Source organism: Rhinoraja longicauda, chromosome 3 (genome assembly GCF_053455715.1).
Source record: "Rhinoraja longicauda isolate Sanriku21f chromosome 3, sRhiLon1.1, whole genome shotgun sequence".
Taxonomy (NCBI): domain Eukaryota; kingdom Metazoa; phylum Chordata; class Chondrichthyes; order Rajiformes; family Arhynchobatidae; genus Rhinoraja; species Rhinoraja longicauda.
This window is the reverse complement of record NC_135955.1, coordinates 27,259,805-27,281,837: the sequence shown is the minus strand read 5'-3', so window position 1 is coordinate 27,281,837 and position 22,033 is coordinate 27,259,805. Positions and strand designations below refer to the sequence as shown.

At 44.0% G+C, this 22,033-nt stretch overlaps 1 protein-coding gene across 2 annotated transcripts in view; it reads right to left on the bottom strand.

Moving 5' to 3' along the window:
* svep1 (sushi, von Willebrand factor type A, EGF and pentraxin domain containing 1) overlaps nt 1-22,033 on the bottom strand; it is a 136,879-nt gene that overhangs the window by 18,081 nt on the left and 96,765 nt on the right. For both annotated transcript variants that reach the window (XM_078395097.1, XM_078395092.1), the window contains 10 exons: nt 21,778-21,948; nt 20,522-20,695; nt 16,998-17,117; nt 15,669-15,845; nt 15,039-15,123; nt 14,461-14,652; nt 13,254-13,421; nt 10,678-11,350; nt 5,199-8,059; nt 1,422-1,650 (listed from right to left, as the gene is read on the bottom strand). In XM_078395097.1, the coding sequence (XP_078251223.1) occupies nt 1,422-1,650; nt 5,199-8,059; nt 10,678-11,350; nt 13,254-13,421; nt 14,461-14,652; nt 15,039-15,123; nt 15,669-15,845; nt 16,998-17,117; nt 20,522-20,695; nt 21,778-21,948 (4,850 nt within the window). The remainder of the gene's footprint in view (nt 1-1,421; nt 1,651-5,198; nt 8,060-10,677; nt 11,351-13,253; nt 13,422-14,460; nt 14,653-15,038; nt 15,124-15,668; nt 15,846-16,997; nt 17,118-20,521; nt 20,696-21,777; nt 21,949-22,033) is intronic.

The window sequence follows — 22,033 nt, the reverse complement described above, 5'->3', positions numbered from 1 at the left end:
CTGTGCAGATGGTCAAAGGAGTGCACTGCCTCAAAGGCCATCCTGTCACCCACCACCTGTCTCATCTGTGGAAGAACATATAATTCCCACATTGCTTTCATCAGTAACCTCAGAACGAACAAAGCCAAGTCATCCTAGATCCAGACTGCTGAAAAAAAACTAATGGGTTTAGATGTCTATGTCTGATCATGTCCCTGCAGGCCACCCTGGATATTTCTGCTATGCAATAGTTATCACATATTGCTAAGGTTCAACTTTGGATTCTAGAAATCCATCTTAGTGATCAGTCGACAATAGAGGGCAAAATTGCCAGCTCATCTGATGCATCTCTGCTCACTGGACTTGTCATTCATCTGTAATTTCTCCTGAGTCTTCAGGAATTGATGTTTAATCTCCGGACGGCTGGCACTAAGCAGCCACCTCCACCAGAAAAACAGGAACAATTCAATCTGGCTCATTACCTCCCAAACAGTCTACTTATCTGCTAAGTGATGGAAGGGTGAGATTGATAATGTTAGCTGGTGCCACTTATTTATCAATAACACACCCACCAACATACATTTTCGGTTTGCCATGGCCATTTGACACCAAACCTCAGCAGAACTTTGGCCTAGATAGTGACCATAGAGTTGAATTAAGGAGCTGTGGTGGGAGCTGATGCCCTTGTCATTTCAGCTTTTGGGGGAGGAGCTAATTCCCAAGGGTGTTGAGCACTGCTCAACTTGTATCTTTGTGAAGGCTGTAATGTTCCTGTTGTTTGTCCTGGCTTTACAAGTATTCCATCAACGAGACATTTGAACTGTAAATTGAGAGCTACTGCTGTAGTTCTAAGAAACACATATTACATTGACCCACCGTGTGGGAAGGAACTGCAGATGCTGGTTTACACCGAAGATAGACACAAAATGCTGGAGTAACTCAGCGGGACAAGCAGCATCTCTGGATAGAAGGAATGGGTGATGTTTCGGGTCGTCAGAAGAAGACGACCGGAAGAAGGATCTACTAACCAAGTCTTCCATGCTGGTATTCATGTCCTTCATGATTGTCCTTGCACATCTCTTTGCCACGTCCTTCCATTCCTGCATAGATACCACTACTAGAGCATTCTTTACAAAGTTGTTAGAGTCATAGAGTGATACCATGTGGAAACAGGCCCTTCGGCCCCACTTGCCCACACTGGCCAACATGTCCCAGCTACACTAGTCCCACCTGCCTGCGTTTGGTCCATATCCCTCCAAACTTGTCCTAACCATTACACAATTATATTACACAATAGTGTTACACGATTACTTTACAATATAGTAATTCTGTGCAACATTCTTTATGCACATGCTTTAAAAAGTTTAGACAAAGATAAAGAAGAAATAGATTGCATTCCTACAGAATTCTTTTTTTTAAAATAAGCCTGTCGGGACACTTACCTGGCAGGTAGATAAGTTGGCTCCTGACAGTCTGTATCCTTCTTCACAGGAGATGACAGTACTTTCATTCACTGGAAACACGGTTCCTGAGAAGACAACGTTTGCCTGACTGGTGAATGGCAGGGGACAGCTCTGGAGTTTGCATGCGATACTATGAGTGGACCATGAGCCATCTTCCAAACATATCTGTGCATCTCCCTCCGATTCCATGACGTAGCCCTCTGAGCATCTGCAGGAGAGATCATGAATTTGCATGTTACTTTTCAGCATTTGCAAACCAAAGTTGGTGTTTTGCAAACCAAAGTTGGTGTTTTGATTTCACACACGAGTGGCTCTGCCCTGGCTCAATGGGCAGCACGCTTGCTCCTGGGTCACAATATTGTGGATTCAAGCACTAACCTCAAACTCAAATAAAACTAGGCTGGTATTGAGAGAGGGTGCTTTGTTGGAGGTAGGTATTTCAGATTCGACATTAAGTTTAGCCTTATGCGTAGACATTAATAGGGCCCAAGAATAATGATTTTGAAAATGTATGACATTTCTGAAGTAGAAGCCCATGAACTAATTGTTCTCTCTTCTCCCGTCTCCTGTCAGGCAGAAGATACAAAAGCTTGAATGCGTGTTGCACCTGATTCAGGAACAGGTTCTTCCCCGCTGTTACGAGACTATTGAATGGATCTCTCACAAAGTAACAAAGTAGTGCCGATCTCCCAACCTACCTAATTGCAGCCCTTCTCTGTAGCTGTTACATTATATCCTTCCCACTGTTTCCTTTCTCTTTTTGCATTGCCCTTGTGTATTTGTGCATGATTTAAATGTACGAATGTGTGGTAATAATTTGGCTGGATAGCCATGCAAATCAAACTTTTCACTGCACCTTGGTGCATATGACAACAATAAGCCAATACCGATGTAGAACAGGCGAGAAAGAGTTACCCAACCTAATCTAAACTTCCACAGTAAGTTTACAGATCAAGGCATTTTAATTCCAGGTACTTCTTCAATGTTGTGAGGAATTCTGCCTCAACCACATAGGATCAGAGAGGTAGCATCTAGTATTCAATGAGATCTTTGATCTAATTCCACATACATTGTTCTCATTTCTCTTCACAAAAATCTATAGATATTGTGATATCATGAGAGGTAGAGTCATAGAGGGGAGATACATTTCCTCCCGGTGGATGCAACAAGGACTACAAACCATCATGGCTGCCAGCAAAATACTACAAAACCCATAGTCAGCAGGGCTGCCTGCCCTGCTGACACTGATTGCTGCTGATACTGATTGCTGCTGATTGCTGCTGACACTGATTGCTGCCCAGCTGAACCAGATGAGCTGATTGCCTCCGTGAGAGAGCTAAAAGGGGGTGGCAGTATATTTAAAGAGAGAGACGGGGATGTTTGAGTTATATTTTGTTTGAAGGCAGCAAGCTACAGTTTTGATTTAACTACCTGTTTTGGTTTTGTGTACCTGTTTTTGGAAAAGACTAAATATATGGAATTTAAGTTTGAAAACAAGAACGTTTCTGTCTTCATTTCCGGCACCCACACCTCCCAACCTTCAAGAGAAAAGCTCCCGACCTCTCAAGACATCACAATATTTAAAATAATGTGGTGCAGCTCACAACATCAGACTTATGTTCGGGAGCTGTCTGCATTGAGCTTGGCACATTCACCCCGAGGCTGCATGGGTTTCCTCCAGTGCCCTGGTTCCGTCCCACATCCCAAAGACGAGTGGGTTTGTAGTTTAATTGGCCTCTGTAAATTTTCCCCAAGGATGCGAAAGTGGGGTAACATGGAACTAGTGTGAACGGGCGATCAATGGGACTCGTCTGGCCTGCTTCCAAGCTATATCTCTAAACTGCTGCTGGCAGAAGAACATTCCAAATATGCATTGTGTACTGAATGCAGAATTGCTTCTTAACTCTCCTCCAAGATCTAGTTAGTTTTTGATCAGTCTGAAGAAAGGTCTTGACCCGAAACGTCACCCATTCCTTCTCTCCAGAGATGCTCCCTGTCCCGCTGAGTTACTCCAGTATTTTGTGTCCACCTTCTAGTTTCTGGACTACTATCCCAGATGCTTAGCAACAGAACAAGTTTCTATTTTTATTTTTATTTATATTTATATTTATTTTCTATTTATGTTATTTGCCCCAAAATCAGTTGAAAAGTTTAATCAAATTCATCCCGTAATCTTCCAAGTTTCAGATTAACACACCTTTAGTTTGTGGAAGCTCTCCTGATTTAACCTCGGAGTCCAGGAATCATTCTGGTAAATCTACACTGTACTCACTCATAAAGGCCAATATTTTTTGTTAAAATCCTGCACAAAAACCCAATTGGCCAAATTTAGCTGTGCAGTACAAACGATACTCGCCACTTATCAACCATAACCTCAATGTTGTCATAGGCAGACATGGACTGATTCACTTGTAGAAATAAAAATAGAATTGCTGGCAAACACAGCAGGTCAGGCAGCATTGTGAAAAGTGAACCATTTAACGTTTCAGATGGAAGACCCTTCATCAGGACCAAGAGATATGACGAAGGGTCTTTGATCCAAATAATTAATTGCTTCTCTTTCCACATGTTGCCAGACCTCCACACCACACATGTTGTGCAGCACTACAACCTCAAATAAGTTCTGAACAATAGACTATTATTATTATTATTATTATTATTATTATTATTATTATTATTATTGTTTGCTCTTTTGAGTATGTATGTATATATAAAAAAATGTATATGCGTATATATATATATATATATATATATATATATATATATATATATATATATGTGTGTATGGATATATATATATATGTGTATGTGTGTACGAGGGTATGTGTATATATATACACTGAACTTTTCTCTCTCTCATTTATCATATTGTTTACAGTGTACAATGTTTACATATTCTGTTGTGCTGCAGCAAGTAAGAATTTAATTGTTCTATCTGGAACACATGACAATAAAACACTCTTGACTCATGACCTGCTGAACATTTCCAGCGCTTTCTATTTTTAGTTCAGGTTTTCTGTGTGTGCAGTTTTTTTGATTTTCATTTGCTGAGTTGTGCATGGAAATGAACATTGGAAAATTATGAGTGAAGATCTATGGTACTGGCCTTATGAATATTCAAGCATATTCACACATTCTGACTTTAGAAACGGTACTCTTGGAGGTCGCGGGTCTTCAAGTGCACATCGATTACTTTCTAAATGTGATGAAGCTTTCTGCTTCAATTTCTGATCCAATTTTAGGTAACCTCTAACAACACCCCCCTCCCCCTCCCCTTTCACCCCCACACCTCCCCTTCCTTCCACCCTATCCCTGTGCTCCACCTGGACTTACACCTATTTCTCCCCTTCCACCCCCCCTTCCACCCCCCCTTCCACCCCCCCTTCCCCGCGTGCATCCCTTCCTCTAGCTTCACAATTCGCAACTCTTCAAACTTTTTGTCCCACACCATTTTTTAAATCTTGGGCTTCTGCCCAACCAACTGCCTATCCTCCCCTCTCACATGTGTTCACTTTTTACCTGCCACACTTTGTCCTGCCCCCCCCACTCTTCTAGCTTTCTTCTACAAAGTGGCTGAGGAAGGGTCCTGACCTGAAATGTCGTCTTTCCATGTCCTCCAGACTTGCTGGCTGACCCACTTTATATTCAAAAGCAACCATTGGTTCATAAACCTTGGATCAGTACTAGACAAAATAACGGACACCATATGATTGATATGAAAGTTATTAATAATTTCCGAGTGAGCGAAGTCCTAACCTGTAATGTATTCTGCTCCTGAAGGTGTATTGTTCACCTATAACAACAGCATTCTGTAAGGGTGGTGGTGGTCCGCAGGTCACGGGTACGCAGGTTGGAAAGGGCTGACTCCATTTGCCTCTCTCTGTGCAGAAGACTTCAGCCTTCCCCTTCATGATGTAGCCAGGGAAGCAGTTGTAGACGACTGCGTTCTCCGGCACGGAGCTGCTCCCGTTAAAAAATGCATTGCGTATCAACGGAGGAGCACCACAGGAAATTCGGCCGCAGTAGGGAAGGCTTGAATTCCACTTCCCTTCAGCTCCACACAGAACTTGAGAAGGGCCCAGTAACTTAAAGCCCTCCATGCACTGGAAGGATACCAAGTTTCCACAGCTGGTGTCTTGATTTGTAGTAAAGCCGTTGTGGATGTCCGGTTGTGGACATGTGCATGGCTCACATTTTGGAACACTGCCACTCCATGACCCATTCTGTAGACAATGTCTGACCGAGGTACCTATCAGTCCATATCCAAGAAAACATATGTACTTCACGGAGTCCCCAAAGCTGAAGTTAGACCCATTAATTAATGCATGGGAGATATCTTCTGGAGGACCACAGTTGATTGGGGTACATTGAGGTGCCTCATCACTCCAGCTTCCATCACCCTGACACACAAGGCTTGGTGCACCATGCAATAAGTAACCATCCATACAATGGAATTGTATCTTCTTCCCATCCGTAAATTCAGATCCTGTGATTTGGCCATTCAGCAATGCAGTGAGCGGTGGGCATGTTGTTAATATGCATTCCGGCATCTCCCCGCTCCAGTTGCCATTGGCAAGGCAGGTACGAGTCAAACCTCCTTTAATCAGGTACCCATTGTTGCAACTATAATTTGCCAAAGTCTGGAAAGTATAATCCAGTCCGGTCACATTTCCATTGTCGGGAATGGGGGGTGTCCCACATGAGATGGGGATGCACTGTGGTACTTCTCCGCTCCATTGCCCATTGCCCTGACAAGTCCTTTCCATTTGCCCCACCAGTAAAAACCCAGATTTGCAGGCATAAGTTATCACGCTAGAGTAAGTGTAGTTATCACCCCTTGTGGTGCCATTTTGGATTTGGCTGGGAAGGCCACATGAGACCAATTGACAGGTGGGAGGTGCGCCCCTCCACTCACTGTTGGAGCTGCAGTACCTGGTGGCCGAGCCAATGAGCTCATGGCCAGGATCACACCCATACTCTATCCTGCTGCCAAGCAAGTTACTGGAAAACTTAATGTAACCATTTTCCGGTTTCACAGGGAGCTGACACTCAATTAGGAGGCAGACGGGTGCATTCCCATTCCAGGTGCCATCTTCTTGGCATTCCAACACTTGGGATCCCACCAGCTCATAGCTGTTATAACAGTGATACTGAATCACTGTTCCACTCATGAACTCAGGACTCTGCAGAAGGTCTACGTTTGGATTATTCCACATTTGCTTATTGTCGCTGAACCTAGGATGTGGGACACGCTCGGAGCTAGAAGCAGGAACACTTTTCTTTGGATCGAGGTCTGATGGGAGGAGATTAGTTGCGATGTCAGAGCCACCGGGACCCGCGTGGAGTACGGGGGGTCCACCATGAACTTCTCCATCCTGATTCCGCGTGACCAAGTACCCTCCGAAATCTATGTGGGGAGGCAGCCCACAATCTACAGGTGCACAATACGGGGGCATGGCGGACCAGGCGGATTCCTCACAGATGTGCATGGGACTGCCAACCAAATGGAAGCCAGGGAAGCAGCTGTAGAAAATAAGAGCGCCGTAGCTGTAGTCAGAGCCCTCGACAAAGCCATTCTCAATAAGCTGAGGCGGCTCACATCTGAAAGGCTTGCAGACGGGTGCCTCTGCGTTCCACTCGCCCGTCTCCAAACAAGTCAGCCTTTCCTGGCCTTCCAGCTTAAAGCCTGTATTGCACCCATAAGTCACGGCTTCCCGGTAGTACAACTTCTCAAAGTTGGCTCTTCCATGCGTTATTTCCCGGGGAGGCGGGCATTCAACTGGCTGGCAGACGGGCCGTCCTCCCAGCCATTCGCCGTTCTCACCGCAGGTCACGGTGGCATTGCCCCTCAGATGAAAGCCGGGCTTGCAAGTGTACACGGCGTGGCTGAGATAGGTCAGCCCCTGGATGTCCACGATTCCGTTCCCGATCAACTCGGGCTGAGAGCACTCGATCGGCACGCACTCCGGCACGGCGTCCCCCCAGGTTTTGTCGGCTCGGCAGGTCAGGAACGGCGGCCCCCGCAATACAAACCCACCGGTGCAGGTGTAGTTGACAGTGCTGCCGAAGTGAAGGTCAGAATACAAGGCATCACCGTACTGAACCTCCGGAGGCTTGCCACAGATAACAGGTTGGCAAACGGGGAAGGAGTCATTCCACTGCTGCGATGCCAGACACTTGAGGCTGGACGCTCCCTCCAGGACGTGGCCCTCGGTGCACTCCAGCAGGACGACTCCACCCGTGTTGGTCTGGTGGACGAGCAGATTGCTCTCCCGCCCCAACAACGCTGGCTCCGGACACCTCAGCGGAACGCACCGAGGGAGCTGGGTTACATCCCACAGGCCATCCTCTCGACAGGCCGCCGTTGCTTTTCCAGACACCACATACCCTTCCTCACACTGGAGCTCGACCCGCGCGTCGAAGGTGAACCCGGAGCCCATGAAGCGTCCGTGTTTGACGGCTGGAGGCGGCCCGCAGACCACGGCGATGCAGGAAGGGTACGATTCGCTGTGCCAGTGCCGATTGCCTTGGCAGGTACGAATGGGACTCCCCACCAATCGATAGCCACGGTGACAATGATACCTGACTTTGCTCTGAAACAGCGTGCCATTCTTAACCTGCAATTCAAGAAAAGGAGCAAAAGGTTTATTATCTACCCAGTTATCACTTACAGCACCAGTCCTGGGTCAGTGAATGACCCTCATATCATGGCACTTAATGCCTTTAAGTTAGAAGGTTGCGAGCTGACTTGAACACACAATCTTCTGTCTTCAGGCATGATCACAAAAAGCAAGGCTCCATGTGGTAATTTGACACCACTTTACTGTCAGGAGTGCCAGGCTTTGGACAAAGCATTGAGCAGGAACTGGTCAGCACTGGCTGGTGATATTTTAAAAAAACCCAAAGGGATATTTAAATAAAACACTGAGAGAGTTACCTAATGTCCTCTTCAATATTCACCTCTCAATCTCACAGAAAATAACGTTATTTCATTGCTATTTTTAGGAACTTGCGCTGCACAAATTGTCTGCAGAATGATTTATATTGCAGCAAAGGTTAACACTGTCTGCAAAATGGCATGAACCATTCTAAAATATAAGCAGAACAATTTCTTTTTTTTTTACCAGTGCCTTTGACTATCAATTTAGCAATTGTTAAGAGTGTGAGGACCTTCCTGTATGATAACTTTAATGAATTATTTTTCACAATTTACAAAAATCTTGTTGCTTTTCCTGGGACCAAATAACCTTCGTCACATAAGAGCTTGGCTGAAGTCTGAAGAAGGGTCCGGACCTGAAACATTGACTAGCCATTCTCTCCACAGATCCTGCCTGACCATTGAGTTCCTCCAGCACTTCATGTTTTGCTTAGAAATTATTGTCTTTTACATATTTCTTAATTCACTCTGAAAAGGTACTACTGATAATCAGTCACTGTTTTGGTCATGTTACACTGTACGATTGAGATATATTTTGCTACATTGTACTCATTATAGCTGTGTGAAGTTACTTTCAACAATGAGCAATGTCGTTGAGACTTCAAAAATCATTACTACTGTGATAAACCTGGGATTATCCGTAAACTGTTTCACCATTAGTATTTGCTGTTAGCCGGAGTTGGAAGGTGCAACATTTGACTTGCTGCATTTCTTACATTTTGGTAGCGACGTTAGTTTTAAACAGATCACTCACTGTGCAGTGATATCTGAGAGTTCCTAAGCAATATATAAAGACAACTTCTTGAAAGGCAGAGAAAGCAAACATAGGAATGGCAAGAGGTTCCTCCCTGACCTTTACCTGATTCTATGAGGGCTAGAAAGTTGTACTGCTGTGCAAGCAAACATATGTGTCTGGTAACAATTTCAAAAGCAAAGATGGACATGCATACCTATTACATTAAAGGACACAAAATGATGGAGCAACTCAGTAGGTCCGGCAGCATCCCCAGAGAACATGATTAGTACAGGTGTCAGAGGGCAGGAGATTGGGGTTAGGAGGGAGAGACAGATCAGCCATGACTCGATGGGCCAAAAGGCCTAATTCTGCTCATATCACTTATGACCTTATGATTTCTGAAAATGGATAGGTGACGTTTCGCATTGAGACCCTTCTTTAGACCCTTCCAAAGACAAATGTTAAAGAACAGATATTACATTAATGTAAGTATGGACACATTTTTATTTTCTCTCTGAATACATGAGATGATAAAGACCCATTGCTTCTACAGATTTAAGATGATTGATCAAGGTGACATCCAATGCTTTTCTCCATACTTCTGCCAATCTGTGTGTTGAAGTGTTTGTTAACTTCTTATCTGAATGGTCTTGCTTTGTATTTACATTTACATTCCCTTCTTCTAGGCTTCCTCACAAACTGAAAATGAAAACATTTCAGCAAATACAAAAAAAACACCCTTTAAACTTCCATAATTAATGCATGCAAGAACAGTTGATGTAAGTTTACTCATATCTAATGTTTTATGATAGGAGCAGAATTAGGCCATGTGGCCTACCGGGTCTACTCCGCCATTCAATCATGGCTGATCATGGCCCATTGAGAATGGAGATGAGGAAAAACTTTTTCACTCAGAGAGTTGTAAATCTGTGGAATTCTCAGCCTCAGAAGGCAGTGGAGGCCAATTCTCTGGATGCTTTCAAGAGCGAGTTAGATAGAGCTCTTAAAGATAGCGGAGTCAGGGGGTATGGGGAGAGGGCAGGAATGGGGTACAGATTGTGGACGATCAGCCATGATCACATTGAATGGCGGTGCCGGCTCGAAGGGCCGGATGGCCTCCTACTGCACCTATTGTCTATTGTCTAAGTATTACAAAATATGTCCCGAGTCAACCATGCTCGATTGGACAACCTGATCGGCAGCAGAGGTGATTCTCAGGCTGAGTGAGCATTCACCACATCTCTCATCTCCGGGTAAAGTCTCTATACCTGGCATTCCCAGGAAGAGTCCCAGACAAGTCCTAATGAGGTCAGGGTCTACATAGCTTCTGAGATCTAATGTTAAAAGATCAGTCTTTTGAATATTTTCACCTGCACAAAATACAACAAATGCTGGAAATTGGACCCAGAAAATGGTGGAAACACATAAGAGATCGGGCAACATCTGTGGAAAGAGAGTTACAGTTTCATTAATCAGAAAGGTTAGCTCTTGTTGTTCTCTCTCCAGACGCTACCCTTTCCATCATGTTCCTTTATACAACTAATAATGAGACTAGAACTCACTTGGACAAGTCCGTTGACTAGGCGAGGCGGTTCTCCGCACGACACAGGCTGGCAGCTGGACAGGCGGCCATCCCACTCTCCATTTGCCTGGCACGCTCGCTTCTTGTCGCCCTTGACATAAAAGCCCCTGCTGCAGCTGTAGGCCACGATGGCACCGAAGCTGTAGTTGGTGCCGCTCACGTGGCCTCGCTCAATGGCTGGCGGCTCCCCGCAGCGCACGGGGATGCACTGCACACTGAGGGGAGAGGGGAGCCACAGGCCGCCGCGGGTGCATTCAATGGCGATGGAGGTGTTCAGCATGAAGCCCTCATCACACTTGTACACCACCTGCGAGCCCGCCAGGAACTTCTCTTTGTCGACCGTCTCCAAAATCACATGGGGAGCAAATGTTGGTTTCTTGCAGAAGTCGGCCACACAGTGCGGCGTGGCCTGGCCTTCTGGAGGGGTCCACATTCCCGTGGAGTCACAGAGGAGCCGAGAGTTGCCTGAGATGCTGTACCCGTCTGTGCAGTAGTAGATCGCGATGTCCCCATATAACTGGTGACCCGTTTCGGGAAAGGCGTGGTCAATGTTTGGGGCTGGGCCACATGACATGGGGACACATTGCACAGTGCTGTGGCTCCACTCTCCACTGGCCAGGCACTGCTTGGTCTCCACACCGAGCAAAGTATAGCTGCAGCAAGAGGAAGAGAAAGGAGGTTGAATTAGACACTAACAAGGGACAACAGATTTGAATTTGCATTACCATATATTGATGCCATGCAGTGTTGAGTATCACCTTAATACTGTTTTTAAATGTCCAATAAAATTTGGGATCATCAATTGTAAGGTTTCCAATAAACATTGTGATGTCTCTCTGTGTAATGCCCAACTATGTTAGTCTCAATCATACTCTATTGATCTATTGCAAAATCTCACAGTTGCCATCACTTTACTTTGCAACTGCTATCTTGACAGCCAGCTCTAATGGATCAAAGTACAGTAGAAGCAGCACTCTTCCAGCTACGGAGAGTGATTTAGGTTGAACAATCATGTTGCAACAACAGAAGGGATAGTAGAAGGATGTCACAAGGAGTTGGTCAGGATGAGGACAGCACCTGCAAGGGGCATGTTCAGTTGTCAAATACACAATTAAGTATTCCTGGAAAAGGTTTGCCAGGAAAATCTCTGTACACGAGGTCAGGCTTGATATTGCCCAAATGCTGGCAAAGCTTGCAATGCAGGTAAAAGTTTGTACTTGTTCTGCCTGTTCTGAGGCCATGGAGCCAAGAGCAACTGTGACCTTCAACTCCACTGACAAAGCAGTCCTAGTAGAAGACAGTCTGTGCCTGAGGCCCTAGGAGGTCACAGAGTTCAGTGATAAAAAGGATTATAGTTTGAGCACTGCCTCCGTAAATAACACCATCTCAGTGGAACTGGGCTAGTAAAAGTAGAAGAAAATACTTGTTTTTTGGAATAGAGAGGTTGTAAATAATGTTGGAGGTGACCTTTGTACCTTACACTATTGTTGACATCATTTGGGGAGTCCTATGCTGATGAAGATTTAAAATCCTGTTGGAAAGTCAGGGGCTAAGTTTCATATCAGGAGAGGTATGTATTGCTTTTCTCCAGATTCGGCCTATCTTCATGTAGCCTAGTTTTTCCAGACATAAGGAACTGTGGATGCTGGTTAACAAACATAAACACAAAATGCTGGAGTAACTCTCGGGTTAGGCAGCATCTCTTGAGGACATGAATAGCTTACTTTTTGGGTTGGGACTCTTCAGTCATATATTGACTATCCTGAAGGGAAGACTCCAGGTGCTTAATGGTCTCCTGTTCATATTATAGACACAAAATGCTGGAGTAACTCAGTGGGACAGACAGCATCTCAGGACATTTTGGGTCGGGACCCTTCTTCAGACTGAAGAAAGGTCTTGACCCGAAACGGCACCCATTTCTTCTCTCCACAGATGCTGCCTGTCCTGCTGAGTTACTCCAGCATTTTGTGTCTATCTTCTGTGTAAACCAGTATCTCCAGTTCCTTCCTACATATTTCTCCTTTTATAGTCAGTCTGAAGAGAACCGACCTGAAACATCACCTATCCATGTCGCTCAGCAATGCTGTCTGACCCGCTGAGTTACTCCACCCATTTGTACTTTGTTTCTAGTTTTTCCAGAGTTGTGTGAAGGAATTTCTAGGTCTATGTATAACAGCAAACTGCTGACATCTGTAATTTAGTGATTAACAACTTCTGCTTTGAGATCTTGAGGTACTATATAAATGCCAGTGCTTTCTTCCAAAGCCTATTTAGATTATTGACGATTTGAAAGTTGTTGGGTAGAACATCTTAACTGTCTTTCAGGAAGATACAGTTGCACCTGCCCATTAGGTTGCATTTTGTTAAAGTGACAGAAATGATTTTATATTCATGAAATGTGGGCATCGCTACCAAAGTCAATACATATTGCCCATCCCAAACAAAGACTCCAGGAGCTAAATGGTATCCTGTTCCTATGATCCCAACTGGTCTTCCTTTTGATGGAAAATAATATAATTTTGAACAGAAGCATACAATGATAGGTATAGGTCTTACCCTTTCTTGCAACTGTAAGCAATGGTGCTTCCAAAGGTAAAGTTGCTTCCAACAACATTAGCACTAGGAAGTGATGGTGGAGGTCCACATGATATGATCTCACACACAGGGATGGTGCCATTCCATTGACCGGTGCCGTTGCAGACTAAAATATCTGGTCCATGCAACCTTTAGTGATTAAAAAATGGCCGAAAGGAGATATTAGTACAATGCATCAGATCTCCTAATGGTTCTGAGAATCTGCACTATATAAGTTTCTTAAAAGATGGCAAAATATCTCCAAGGTACAAGGGCATTAAGCAACATTTGACCCAGGGCCACAAAAGACAAATGACCAGAATATTGTGAGGATCTTAACCGGAGGCAAGGGTGGTTAAGATGTTTAAAGAGAGAATACCAGCACTTACGGCCTAGGGAACTAAAGGAACAACCGCCAATGATAGAACAATGACAATTGTGGACATGTATGCACTAGAATTCTAGGCGTTCTGAGAATGAAGAGAGATATAGGGTTGGAGAAAGTTACCAAGAATGGGAGCTGTGAAACTGGGAAAGGATAGAAAATCAAGGAAGAGAACATTTCAAACTGAAGCACTGCTATCCAGGAGACAATATAGGTCGGCAAGCAGAATCACAAAATAATGCTTCAGGAAGCCCGGTGATGCATTTGGGATGGCTGGATATCAATGGAGAAGAACACAACAACTAAAAAGCAACTCATATTTATCAGTCACCTCTAGCATGCTAAAATATCCTGAGGTGTTTCACAGGAAGGCTAGTGGACGACATTTAATATCAACCTGCACTAAAGTAAAATTCAGCAGCTGCTGGAAATCTGAAATAAAAACAAAAATTGCTGGCAATACTCAATGGCACAGGGCAGTGATCAAACAAGCTCTATTCTGCTCTTCAGAAGCACTGCCACTGTGATGAATATTTACAGCATTTTCAGTTTAAATATCGGGAGATATTAGGGCATATGACCAAAAGCTGGGTTAAAGTGATAAATTTTAAGAAGCACTGAAAAAGTAAGATAAGCAGGGAAGTTTTGGTGGGGACTTCCAGAGTTGAAGGCACAGTACTGATGTGTGACAGGCAATAAGCAATAGCCGGGTATTGAAGTTGGAGACAATGGAGGATTGGAGGAGGTTATTCTCAGTGTTAATAACGAGCAATATTGTAATTTACTATGCATGACTTAACTTACTGATATCCGCTGTTGCAGATATATGTAACGGTGGAGAGATAGGAAATGCCATTCACGATGTATCTACCATTGTCTGAATCCTGTGGAGTCGGGCACATCAGAGGTTCACAAGTAGGTGCTTGATGACTCCAACTACCATTAGCTAAACAAGAGATTTCCACTGCTCCAGACAACACATATCCCTTATTGCAACTATAAAAAGGAAGAAAAGGAGGGGGAGAAAAAAACATCTTTGGTAAACATTATATACAACGGCATTGGAATTGTATAGAACTGCACAGCTTGTAAACAGCTCTATGCCATTTTTTATTTTCCTCCCGCCTCCTTCACATCTCCAACCCTTCATCTATTTAACTGGATTTGACTTAAATGCACAACCACTGGGGCAAACGGTAGGAAATTTGACACTTTATCATAACTTTTGCAAGTGAGGTAATGCACCTGAGACGCAGCCATCTTCTTCGGGGCTTTGTAGGACTCCACTGATTGACCTTTCTCCTTTGATTCCCTACTAATTTCTACTTGGCGAAGGGCAACAAGGAGTTGATGGGAATGAAGAAGTGAAATACACTTTTTACCTGTATACCACCTTCATACTATAGGTGAAGTCAGTGCCTTCAGTTGTACCATTTGCTGGGACTCCAGGCATGCCACAGGATCGAGCTAGGATAGAAAGATAACACGACTGTAAATTGAAAATAATAACCACTGGCAGTGTCACAATTCCAGGAGGTAATGTTGATACAGGAATATAGAGATTAACGAAGCAGACTGTGGAGTGAATTAGAAATGTGAAATGAGCTTTACCCAGTTCTTTATTCCAATTGGCATTAAGAGAAAGGAAATCAGGGAGGCGGATGCTTGTAAAATATGTTGCCAATTTGATATCATATTCTTGGTTCAACATCCTCTCCAACAATCCCCAATCCCCCAAATCTCAGCACCTCAAGAATCAACCAGCCACGAAGTAAGAAAAATATGAATGGCACGTTCCACTGCATTCAGGGCAGGGGAAATCCTGATTCTCTCAGGAATTTATTTTCAATTGTTAACATATTTATAAATGTTGCTGCGGGCTTCCTATAAGTGGAGTCATCACCTCTCCGTCAAGGCGATCAAACCTTTTCATCATTTTGATGACCTTCATCAGACCACCCACAGCCTATTTTCTGAATGATATTTACCAAATCGGCACTAGGGTTGCGTACCTTGGCAGCGTGGCACTGCCTCACTCCACCGGCCGTCCTCCAGACATGTGACATTTGCAGTTCCGTTCAACTTGTAGCCATCTTCACAAGAGAAAGTCACCTGACTACCAACAAAGTGCTCAGCACCCTCGGCTAGTCCGTGAGCAGGTCTCCCAGGGTCTCTGCACTGGACTGGATCTGAGCAATAGCACAAGGAGAACATGAGAGGAACTCATCCCTTTCTGCATTGATTACCGGAGTTCAGAAAGCCCATTAGCCCACACGAGCCCCCTCCCCATCCACCTTCATTTCACACAATGTAGATCCTCCACACGGCTTTCCAGATACACATAATATATCTCTGCTGTTCATTTCGACCACTCCCTGTGGGAACAAGCTCCACATTCTTACCACTCTACATTGGCATTGACTGACATTGCAACTATTCCAAATGGAATGAAATATTCTTAGGATAGTACTGTAAAAGTATGGAATCACTGCATATGTTCAGTAAGAAGTGAATTTACAGTTCATTGATTACCCACTGTGGGTTTAGTTAAATAGTACAGTAATAATAGTTAATAATAATAAAAATAGTACATAATAGTTATTATAATCATATCATATCATATATATACAGCCGGAAACAGGCCTTTTCGGCCCACCAAGTCCGTGCCGCCCAGCGATCCCCGCACATTAACACTATCCTACACACACTAGGGACAATTTTTTTTTTTTACATTTACCCAGCCAATTAACCTACATACCTGTACGTCTTTGGAGTGTGGGAGGAAACCGAAGATCTCGGAGAAAACCCACGCAGGTCACGGGGAGAACGTACAAACTCCTTACAGTGCAGCACCCGTAGTCAGGATCGAACCTGAGTCTCCGGCGCTGCATTCGCTGTAAAGCAGCAACTCTACCGCTGCGCTACCGTGCCCGTAACTATTCTAACTATTCTAACTAATGAAGTCAGGTGTTTCAACTGTTAACATCCAATACATGTTGTGCAGGGAGTGAGAATATATTTATCTTTCCCTGCACATGCCTTTTAAGGAAATATATGATCTTTTTGTGCGTGCTGACTAATTCAAGCAAAATTAAATTGCATATATAGGAATATCAAGTAGTTTTGGTGTTAGTAATTTAGAGGATGTGATCACACCAATTGAACCGAGTTTGTAAATTGTGGAACAAACTGTGGGATCAGATCTCAAAGTTAAAAACCCAACTGGTTCACTATGGTCTATAATGGAGAGGATCCATTTACTGCTCCTGGTCCTCATTTTCATTGTTGTTTCAGGAGAGGTTTGACAGGCAATAAATGTACTGGGCATGTAACAACTATACCAGTGCAATTTTTTCCATGGCCGGTGTACGGTGGCCTGCAGGTGCAGGTGTAGGATCCAATAGTATTAATGCAGTCAGATCTTTTATCGCAGTCTGATCCAAGGGCACATTCATCAAAATCTGGAAACAGAAAACACTAACACTTAGCGGCTGAGAGTGAGGTGATGCACAAGGGACACAAGGCACAAGGCACTAGCATCTCCAAACTCATGGAACTTGGAGTCAGCACTCCCCTCTGTAACTGGATCCTTTACATCCTGACTACCAGACTGCAATCAGTGAGGGCAGGTGACAAATCACCCTCACCGATAATCCTCAACACTGCTGCCTCGCAATGATGTGTTCTCATTGCCCTACTATACTCCTTATACATTCATGTCTGTACAGCCAAATACCAATCCAGCTCAATTTACAAGCTCACAGATGATACCATAGTGATAATGATGAGACAGAGCACAGGAAGGAAATTGAGAACCTTGTAACCTGAAGCCAAGGACAACTACCTCTCCCTCAATGACCAGTACATGGATAGGAAAGATCCAGAGGAATATGGGCTGAATTGGAACTACCTTAGATGGGACTACTTGGTTGGCATCCATGGATGAGGGTAATTGGAACTACCTTAGATGGGTCTACTTGGTTGGCATGGATGAGTTGGGCTGAAGGGTCTGTGTCCATGCTTTATGACGCTATGACTGAGTTTCAAACTTATGAGTTCAAAAGTCACTTTAAGGGTAAAAAAATGCCCTAATATAATCTGCATCAAAAATGACAATGTGGTATGGCACAATATGGAAATCATGCAATGCAAAATCGCGCAAACCACTCTGGGATAATGAACTGATACTCTTTCCATGTGAAGCTGACTGAAGAATAAAATAAAATAAATGTCCCTGAAGTTTTTTCAGCTCCGCTTTGGGTGTTCTAGGTTGACAGGTTGGGAGAGTGGACAAAGACATGGCAAATACAACACAACGTTGCAAAATGTACAATCATGCACTTTGGTAGAAGAAAAAAAGACATAGACTACTTTCTAAATGGGAGAGGATTGAGAAATTGGATGTGTAAAGGGACTTGGGAGTGCTGGTGATATCCAAAAGGTTAATTTACCCTGTCTGTCATTAGTGTCCGGCCTTAATTGGTCCTGGTCTTTTCTCGCCTCCAGCTCTTAACCCCACCCCCCACTTTCAGTCTGAAGAAGGATCCTGACCCAAAACGTCACCCATCCTTTTTCTCCAGAAATGCTACCTGACCCACTGAGTTACTCCAGCACTTTGTGTCTATCTTAGGTTAATATGCCGGTTGGGCCAGCGGTAACGAAGGCAAATGCAATGCTGGCATTCATTTCAAGGGGGCTAGAATATAAAAGCAAGGATGTAATACGGAGGATCTGTAAGGTGCCGGTGAGGCACATTTGGATTTTTATGAGGAGTTTTGAGCCCCATATCTGAGGAAGGATGTTCCGGTGTTGGAGATGGTCCAGAGACGATTTACGAGAATGAACTCGGGGATAATTGGGTGAATGTATGAGGAGTATTTGAAGGTTCTACACTCGCTGGAGTTCAGAAGGATGAGGAGGGATTTTATTGAAACCTACCAGATAATGAAAGGCCTAGATAGAGTAGACATGGAAAGGATGTTTCCAGTAATGGGAGAACCTAGACCAGCCTCAGAATAAAAGGATGTACCTTTAGAATGCAGATGAGAAGGAATTTATTTAGCCATCTATTGAATTCATTCCCACAAATAGCTGTGGAGGCCAAGACAGTGGGTGATTTTAAAGTGAAGATTGATAGGTTCTTAATTAGGAAGGTATTCAAAGGTTATGAGGAGAAGGCAGCAGAATGGGGTAGAGAGGGAAATGGGGCCGAGAGAGAAAAATCAGCCATGATTGAATGGCAGTGTATAAAAGGGAAACTGTATTTGACATATTTTTTAGGGCTCTTTAAGGCTCTAACCAACAGGATGGGGAAAGGGGAACCAGTATATATAGTCATTTGGATTTCCAGAAGTAAGGATAATAATAATATTCATTTATTGTCATTGCAACGAGTACAACGAAATTAAAAAATAGCCAATCCTGACGGTGTGTAAAAACATATATGCAATAAATGCACAAACAAATAAATACAATTATATTAAGTACAAAAGTTTTAACGGTGTTGCCTAGTGCAGAAAGTAGTGTTCAGTTCTCGTATGGCCCTGGGGTAAAAACTGTTCTTAAGTCTGTTTGTTCGGGATTTGATCGACCTGAGACGTCGACCAGAGGGCAGATGAACAAACAGACGGTGGCCGGGGTGGGATGGATCTTTTATTATTTTGCCTGCTCTACTGAGGCAGCGTAGGCTGAACAGGTGCTCCAGGGAGGGCAGTGAGCAGCCGATGATCTTCTGGGCCGTCGTGATGACCCTCTGAAGGGCCTTCCTGTCCTTTTCTGAGCAGCTGGCATACCATGTGGTTATACAGTATGCCAGCACACTCTCGATGGAGCAGCGATAGAAGGACATCATGAGCTTCTCCTGCAGGTTGGTTTTCCTGAGGATCCTCAGGAAGTGGAGTCTCTGCTGTGCCTTCTTCACTGTGGTGATGGTGTTGGTAGACCAGGTAAGATCCTCTGCGATGTGCGTACCCAGGAACCTGAAAGCGGGTACCCTTTCCACGCAGACCCCATTGATGTAGAGTGGGTCGTGTTCTGCCCTGGTTTTCCTGAAGTCTATTATCAGTTCCTTTGTTTTGGAGGAGTTCAGGACAAGATTGTTCACTGAACACCATGCTGCCAGTCTTTGGATTTCATCCCTGTAGGCTGTCTCATCTCCTCCTGAGATGAGTCCAACCACAGTCGTGTCATCCGCGAACTTGATGATGGTGTTGGTGGGATGGGTGGGGGCGCAGTCATGAGTGTAGAGGGAGTAAAGGATGGGGCTCAACACACAGCCCTGTGGTGAGCCGGTGCTCAGTGTAATGGTGGAGGAGAGGTGAGGGCCTATTTTGACGGTCTGGGGGCGGTTGGTCAGGAAGTCCTTGATCCATTGGCATCATACAAAAGGTTACTGCACAAGGTAAGAGCTCAAAGCATTGGTAGTAATATATTAGAATGAATTGAGGATTGTCTCACTAATAAAAATCAAATTTTGGGATAAATGGGCCAAAGCTGCAACTCGTGAGTTATCAATAATTTCTAAGCTAGATTCATGAATTTAAAAAAAGACCCACATTTTTTTTGCAGAAAAAACATGTTAATGATACAAAGGTTGGTTGAAATGTTGGTTATCGGGATAACACAAAAAAATATGCAAAAGATAGGTTAAGTGCATGCAAAAATATTGACAGATGGAGGATAATGTAAGAAACATGAAGCTACCCACTTGGGTAGGGAGACCAAAATATTGTTTATATGAAGTGAGGCTACTGAATGATGCAGAACAATGGTATCAGGGTGTTCTTGTACACGAAGCGCATAAGTTAAGATTTGGTCCTTGGAATTAGTTTTGTCATTTTAAAAGATTTAATGATTCCACACCTACCTAGGCAGACAGGCACAACACCAGACCAGTTTCCATCATCAGTGCAGAATAGCTTGTAATCTCCGAGCAGGTAGTAACCATTGTTGCAGAGGTAAGACACAGCGCTGCCAAAAAGATGGTCCTCAGCAGTAAAGCTCCCATTGTCAAGGGCTGGAGGCAAGCCACAGTTAATCCCTGGAAGCCACACACAAAGCAAAAAGGAAAAGTCACTTCACTACAAAGAATACGTTAAATTCAAGGAAAGTCAAAACCAGCTAATGCAGGATATCTAATTCCGAGAATTTAGAACTATGGGGGTGGGGGGGGTAGAAATGAGTTGCAGTGATCTAAAAAGTGTTGAGTAAGGATTAACAACAGATGAGCTACAAAAGTGGAAGTAGGGGCACGGATATGTTATCTGAAGGTTAGCCCAGGGCCAAACATGCCATAATGCCTGTGAATGATATGGTTCCTTTTCAGGGAGGGAGAGCAATGACCCAGTAACTGGAGAGCACTGCGTGTGTTAGCGACCAGATTTCATTATTTCTCATATTTAGTTGGAAGATAACTTTATCCACTGGATGTCAGACAAACATTAATTTTTAAAAGTTCTTTTTGAGATGTGGGGATTTATTGGCCTTGCCCAGTTGCTGTTGAGAAGTTGGTGGAAGCTGCCTTCTTGGAATGCTGCCATCCTTCAGGTGAATATGGTCCTACATTTTTGGGGAGAGAGCTGCACAATTCAAACCCAATAACAAGGATAGGACCGATCCTTTATTTCCAAGTCGGGATGGTGTGTGATTTGGGAGGGCATCTGACAGATGGTGGATGGAGTAGCCTCGGTTGAATTTTCATCCATTTCTTTTTACTTCTGAGTTTTCCATTTGGGTAATACATCTACCATTTGAGTTAATATATAAAATGTTCCATATTTCTGTCTGTGTATCCATGGCAACACACAGAGCAATCCCATTCCCCATTAATTTTCACTATGATCTAGTTTGTCCACATTCGCACCAACACCTTTGCTGCCCCCAGAGTTTACCATTCACGTACATACCTGGCCAAATAACCCATCAATTCACCTGACTTTCAGATGTGGAAGGAAACCAGAGAACCCAGGAGAAACCCAAGTGGTCAAAGGGAAAACAAGAAAACTCCACATATACATTGTCCGAGGTTAAGATTGTACCGAGGTCACTGGGCACCATCTATGTATGCCACACTGCTGCGTACTGTTGCCCATTAGTGTACCATTGCAGTAAGTGACAACTTACTTTCACAGTACGGTATTGGATAGCTCCATGCTCCCAAGTTCCGACAATGTAGCAGACTGTCACCAATAAGATGGTAGCCACGTTCACAAGATAATTCAACCCTTGTCCCCGGTTTCAAATCAGTACTGGACACCTGAAGACTCGGTTGCGATCCTTCAAGCACAGGGCAATCTGAATGTAATTTGAAAAAGAGTAAACGCATTCAGTTAGTTAATTGACCATGACGACAAGTAAAAGAAGCACGGTATTTATTTCA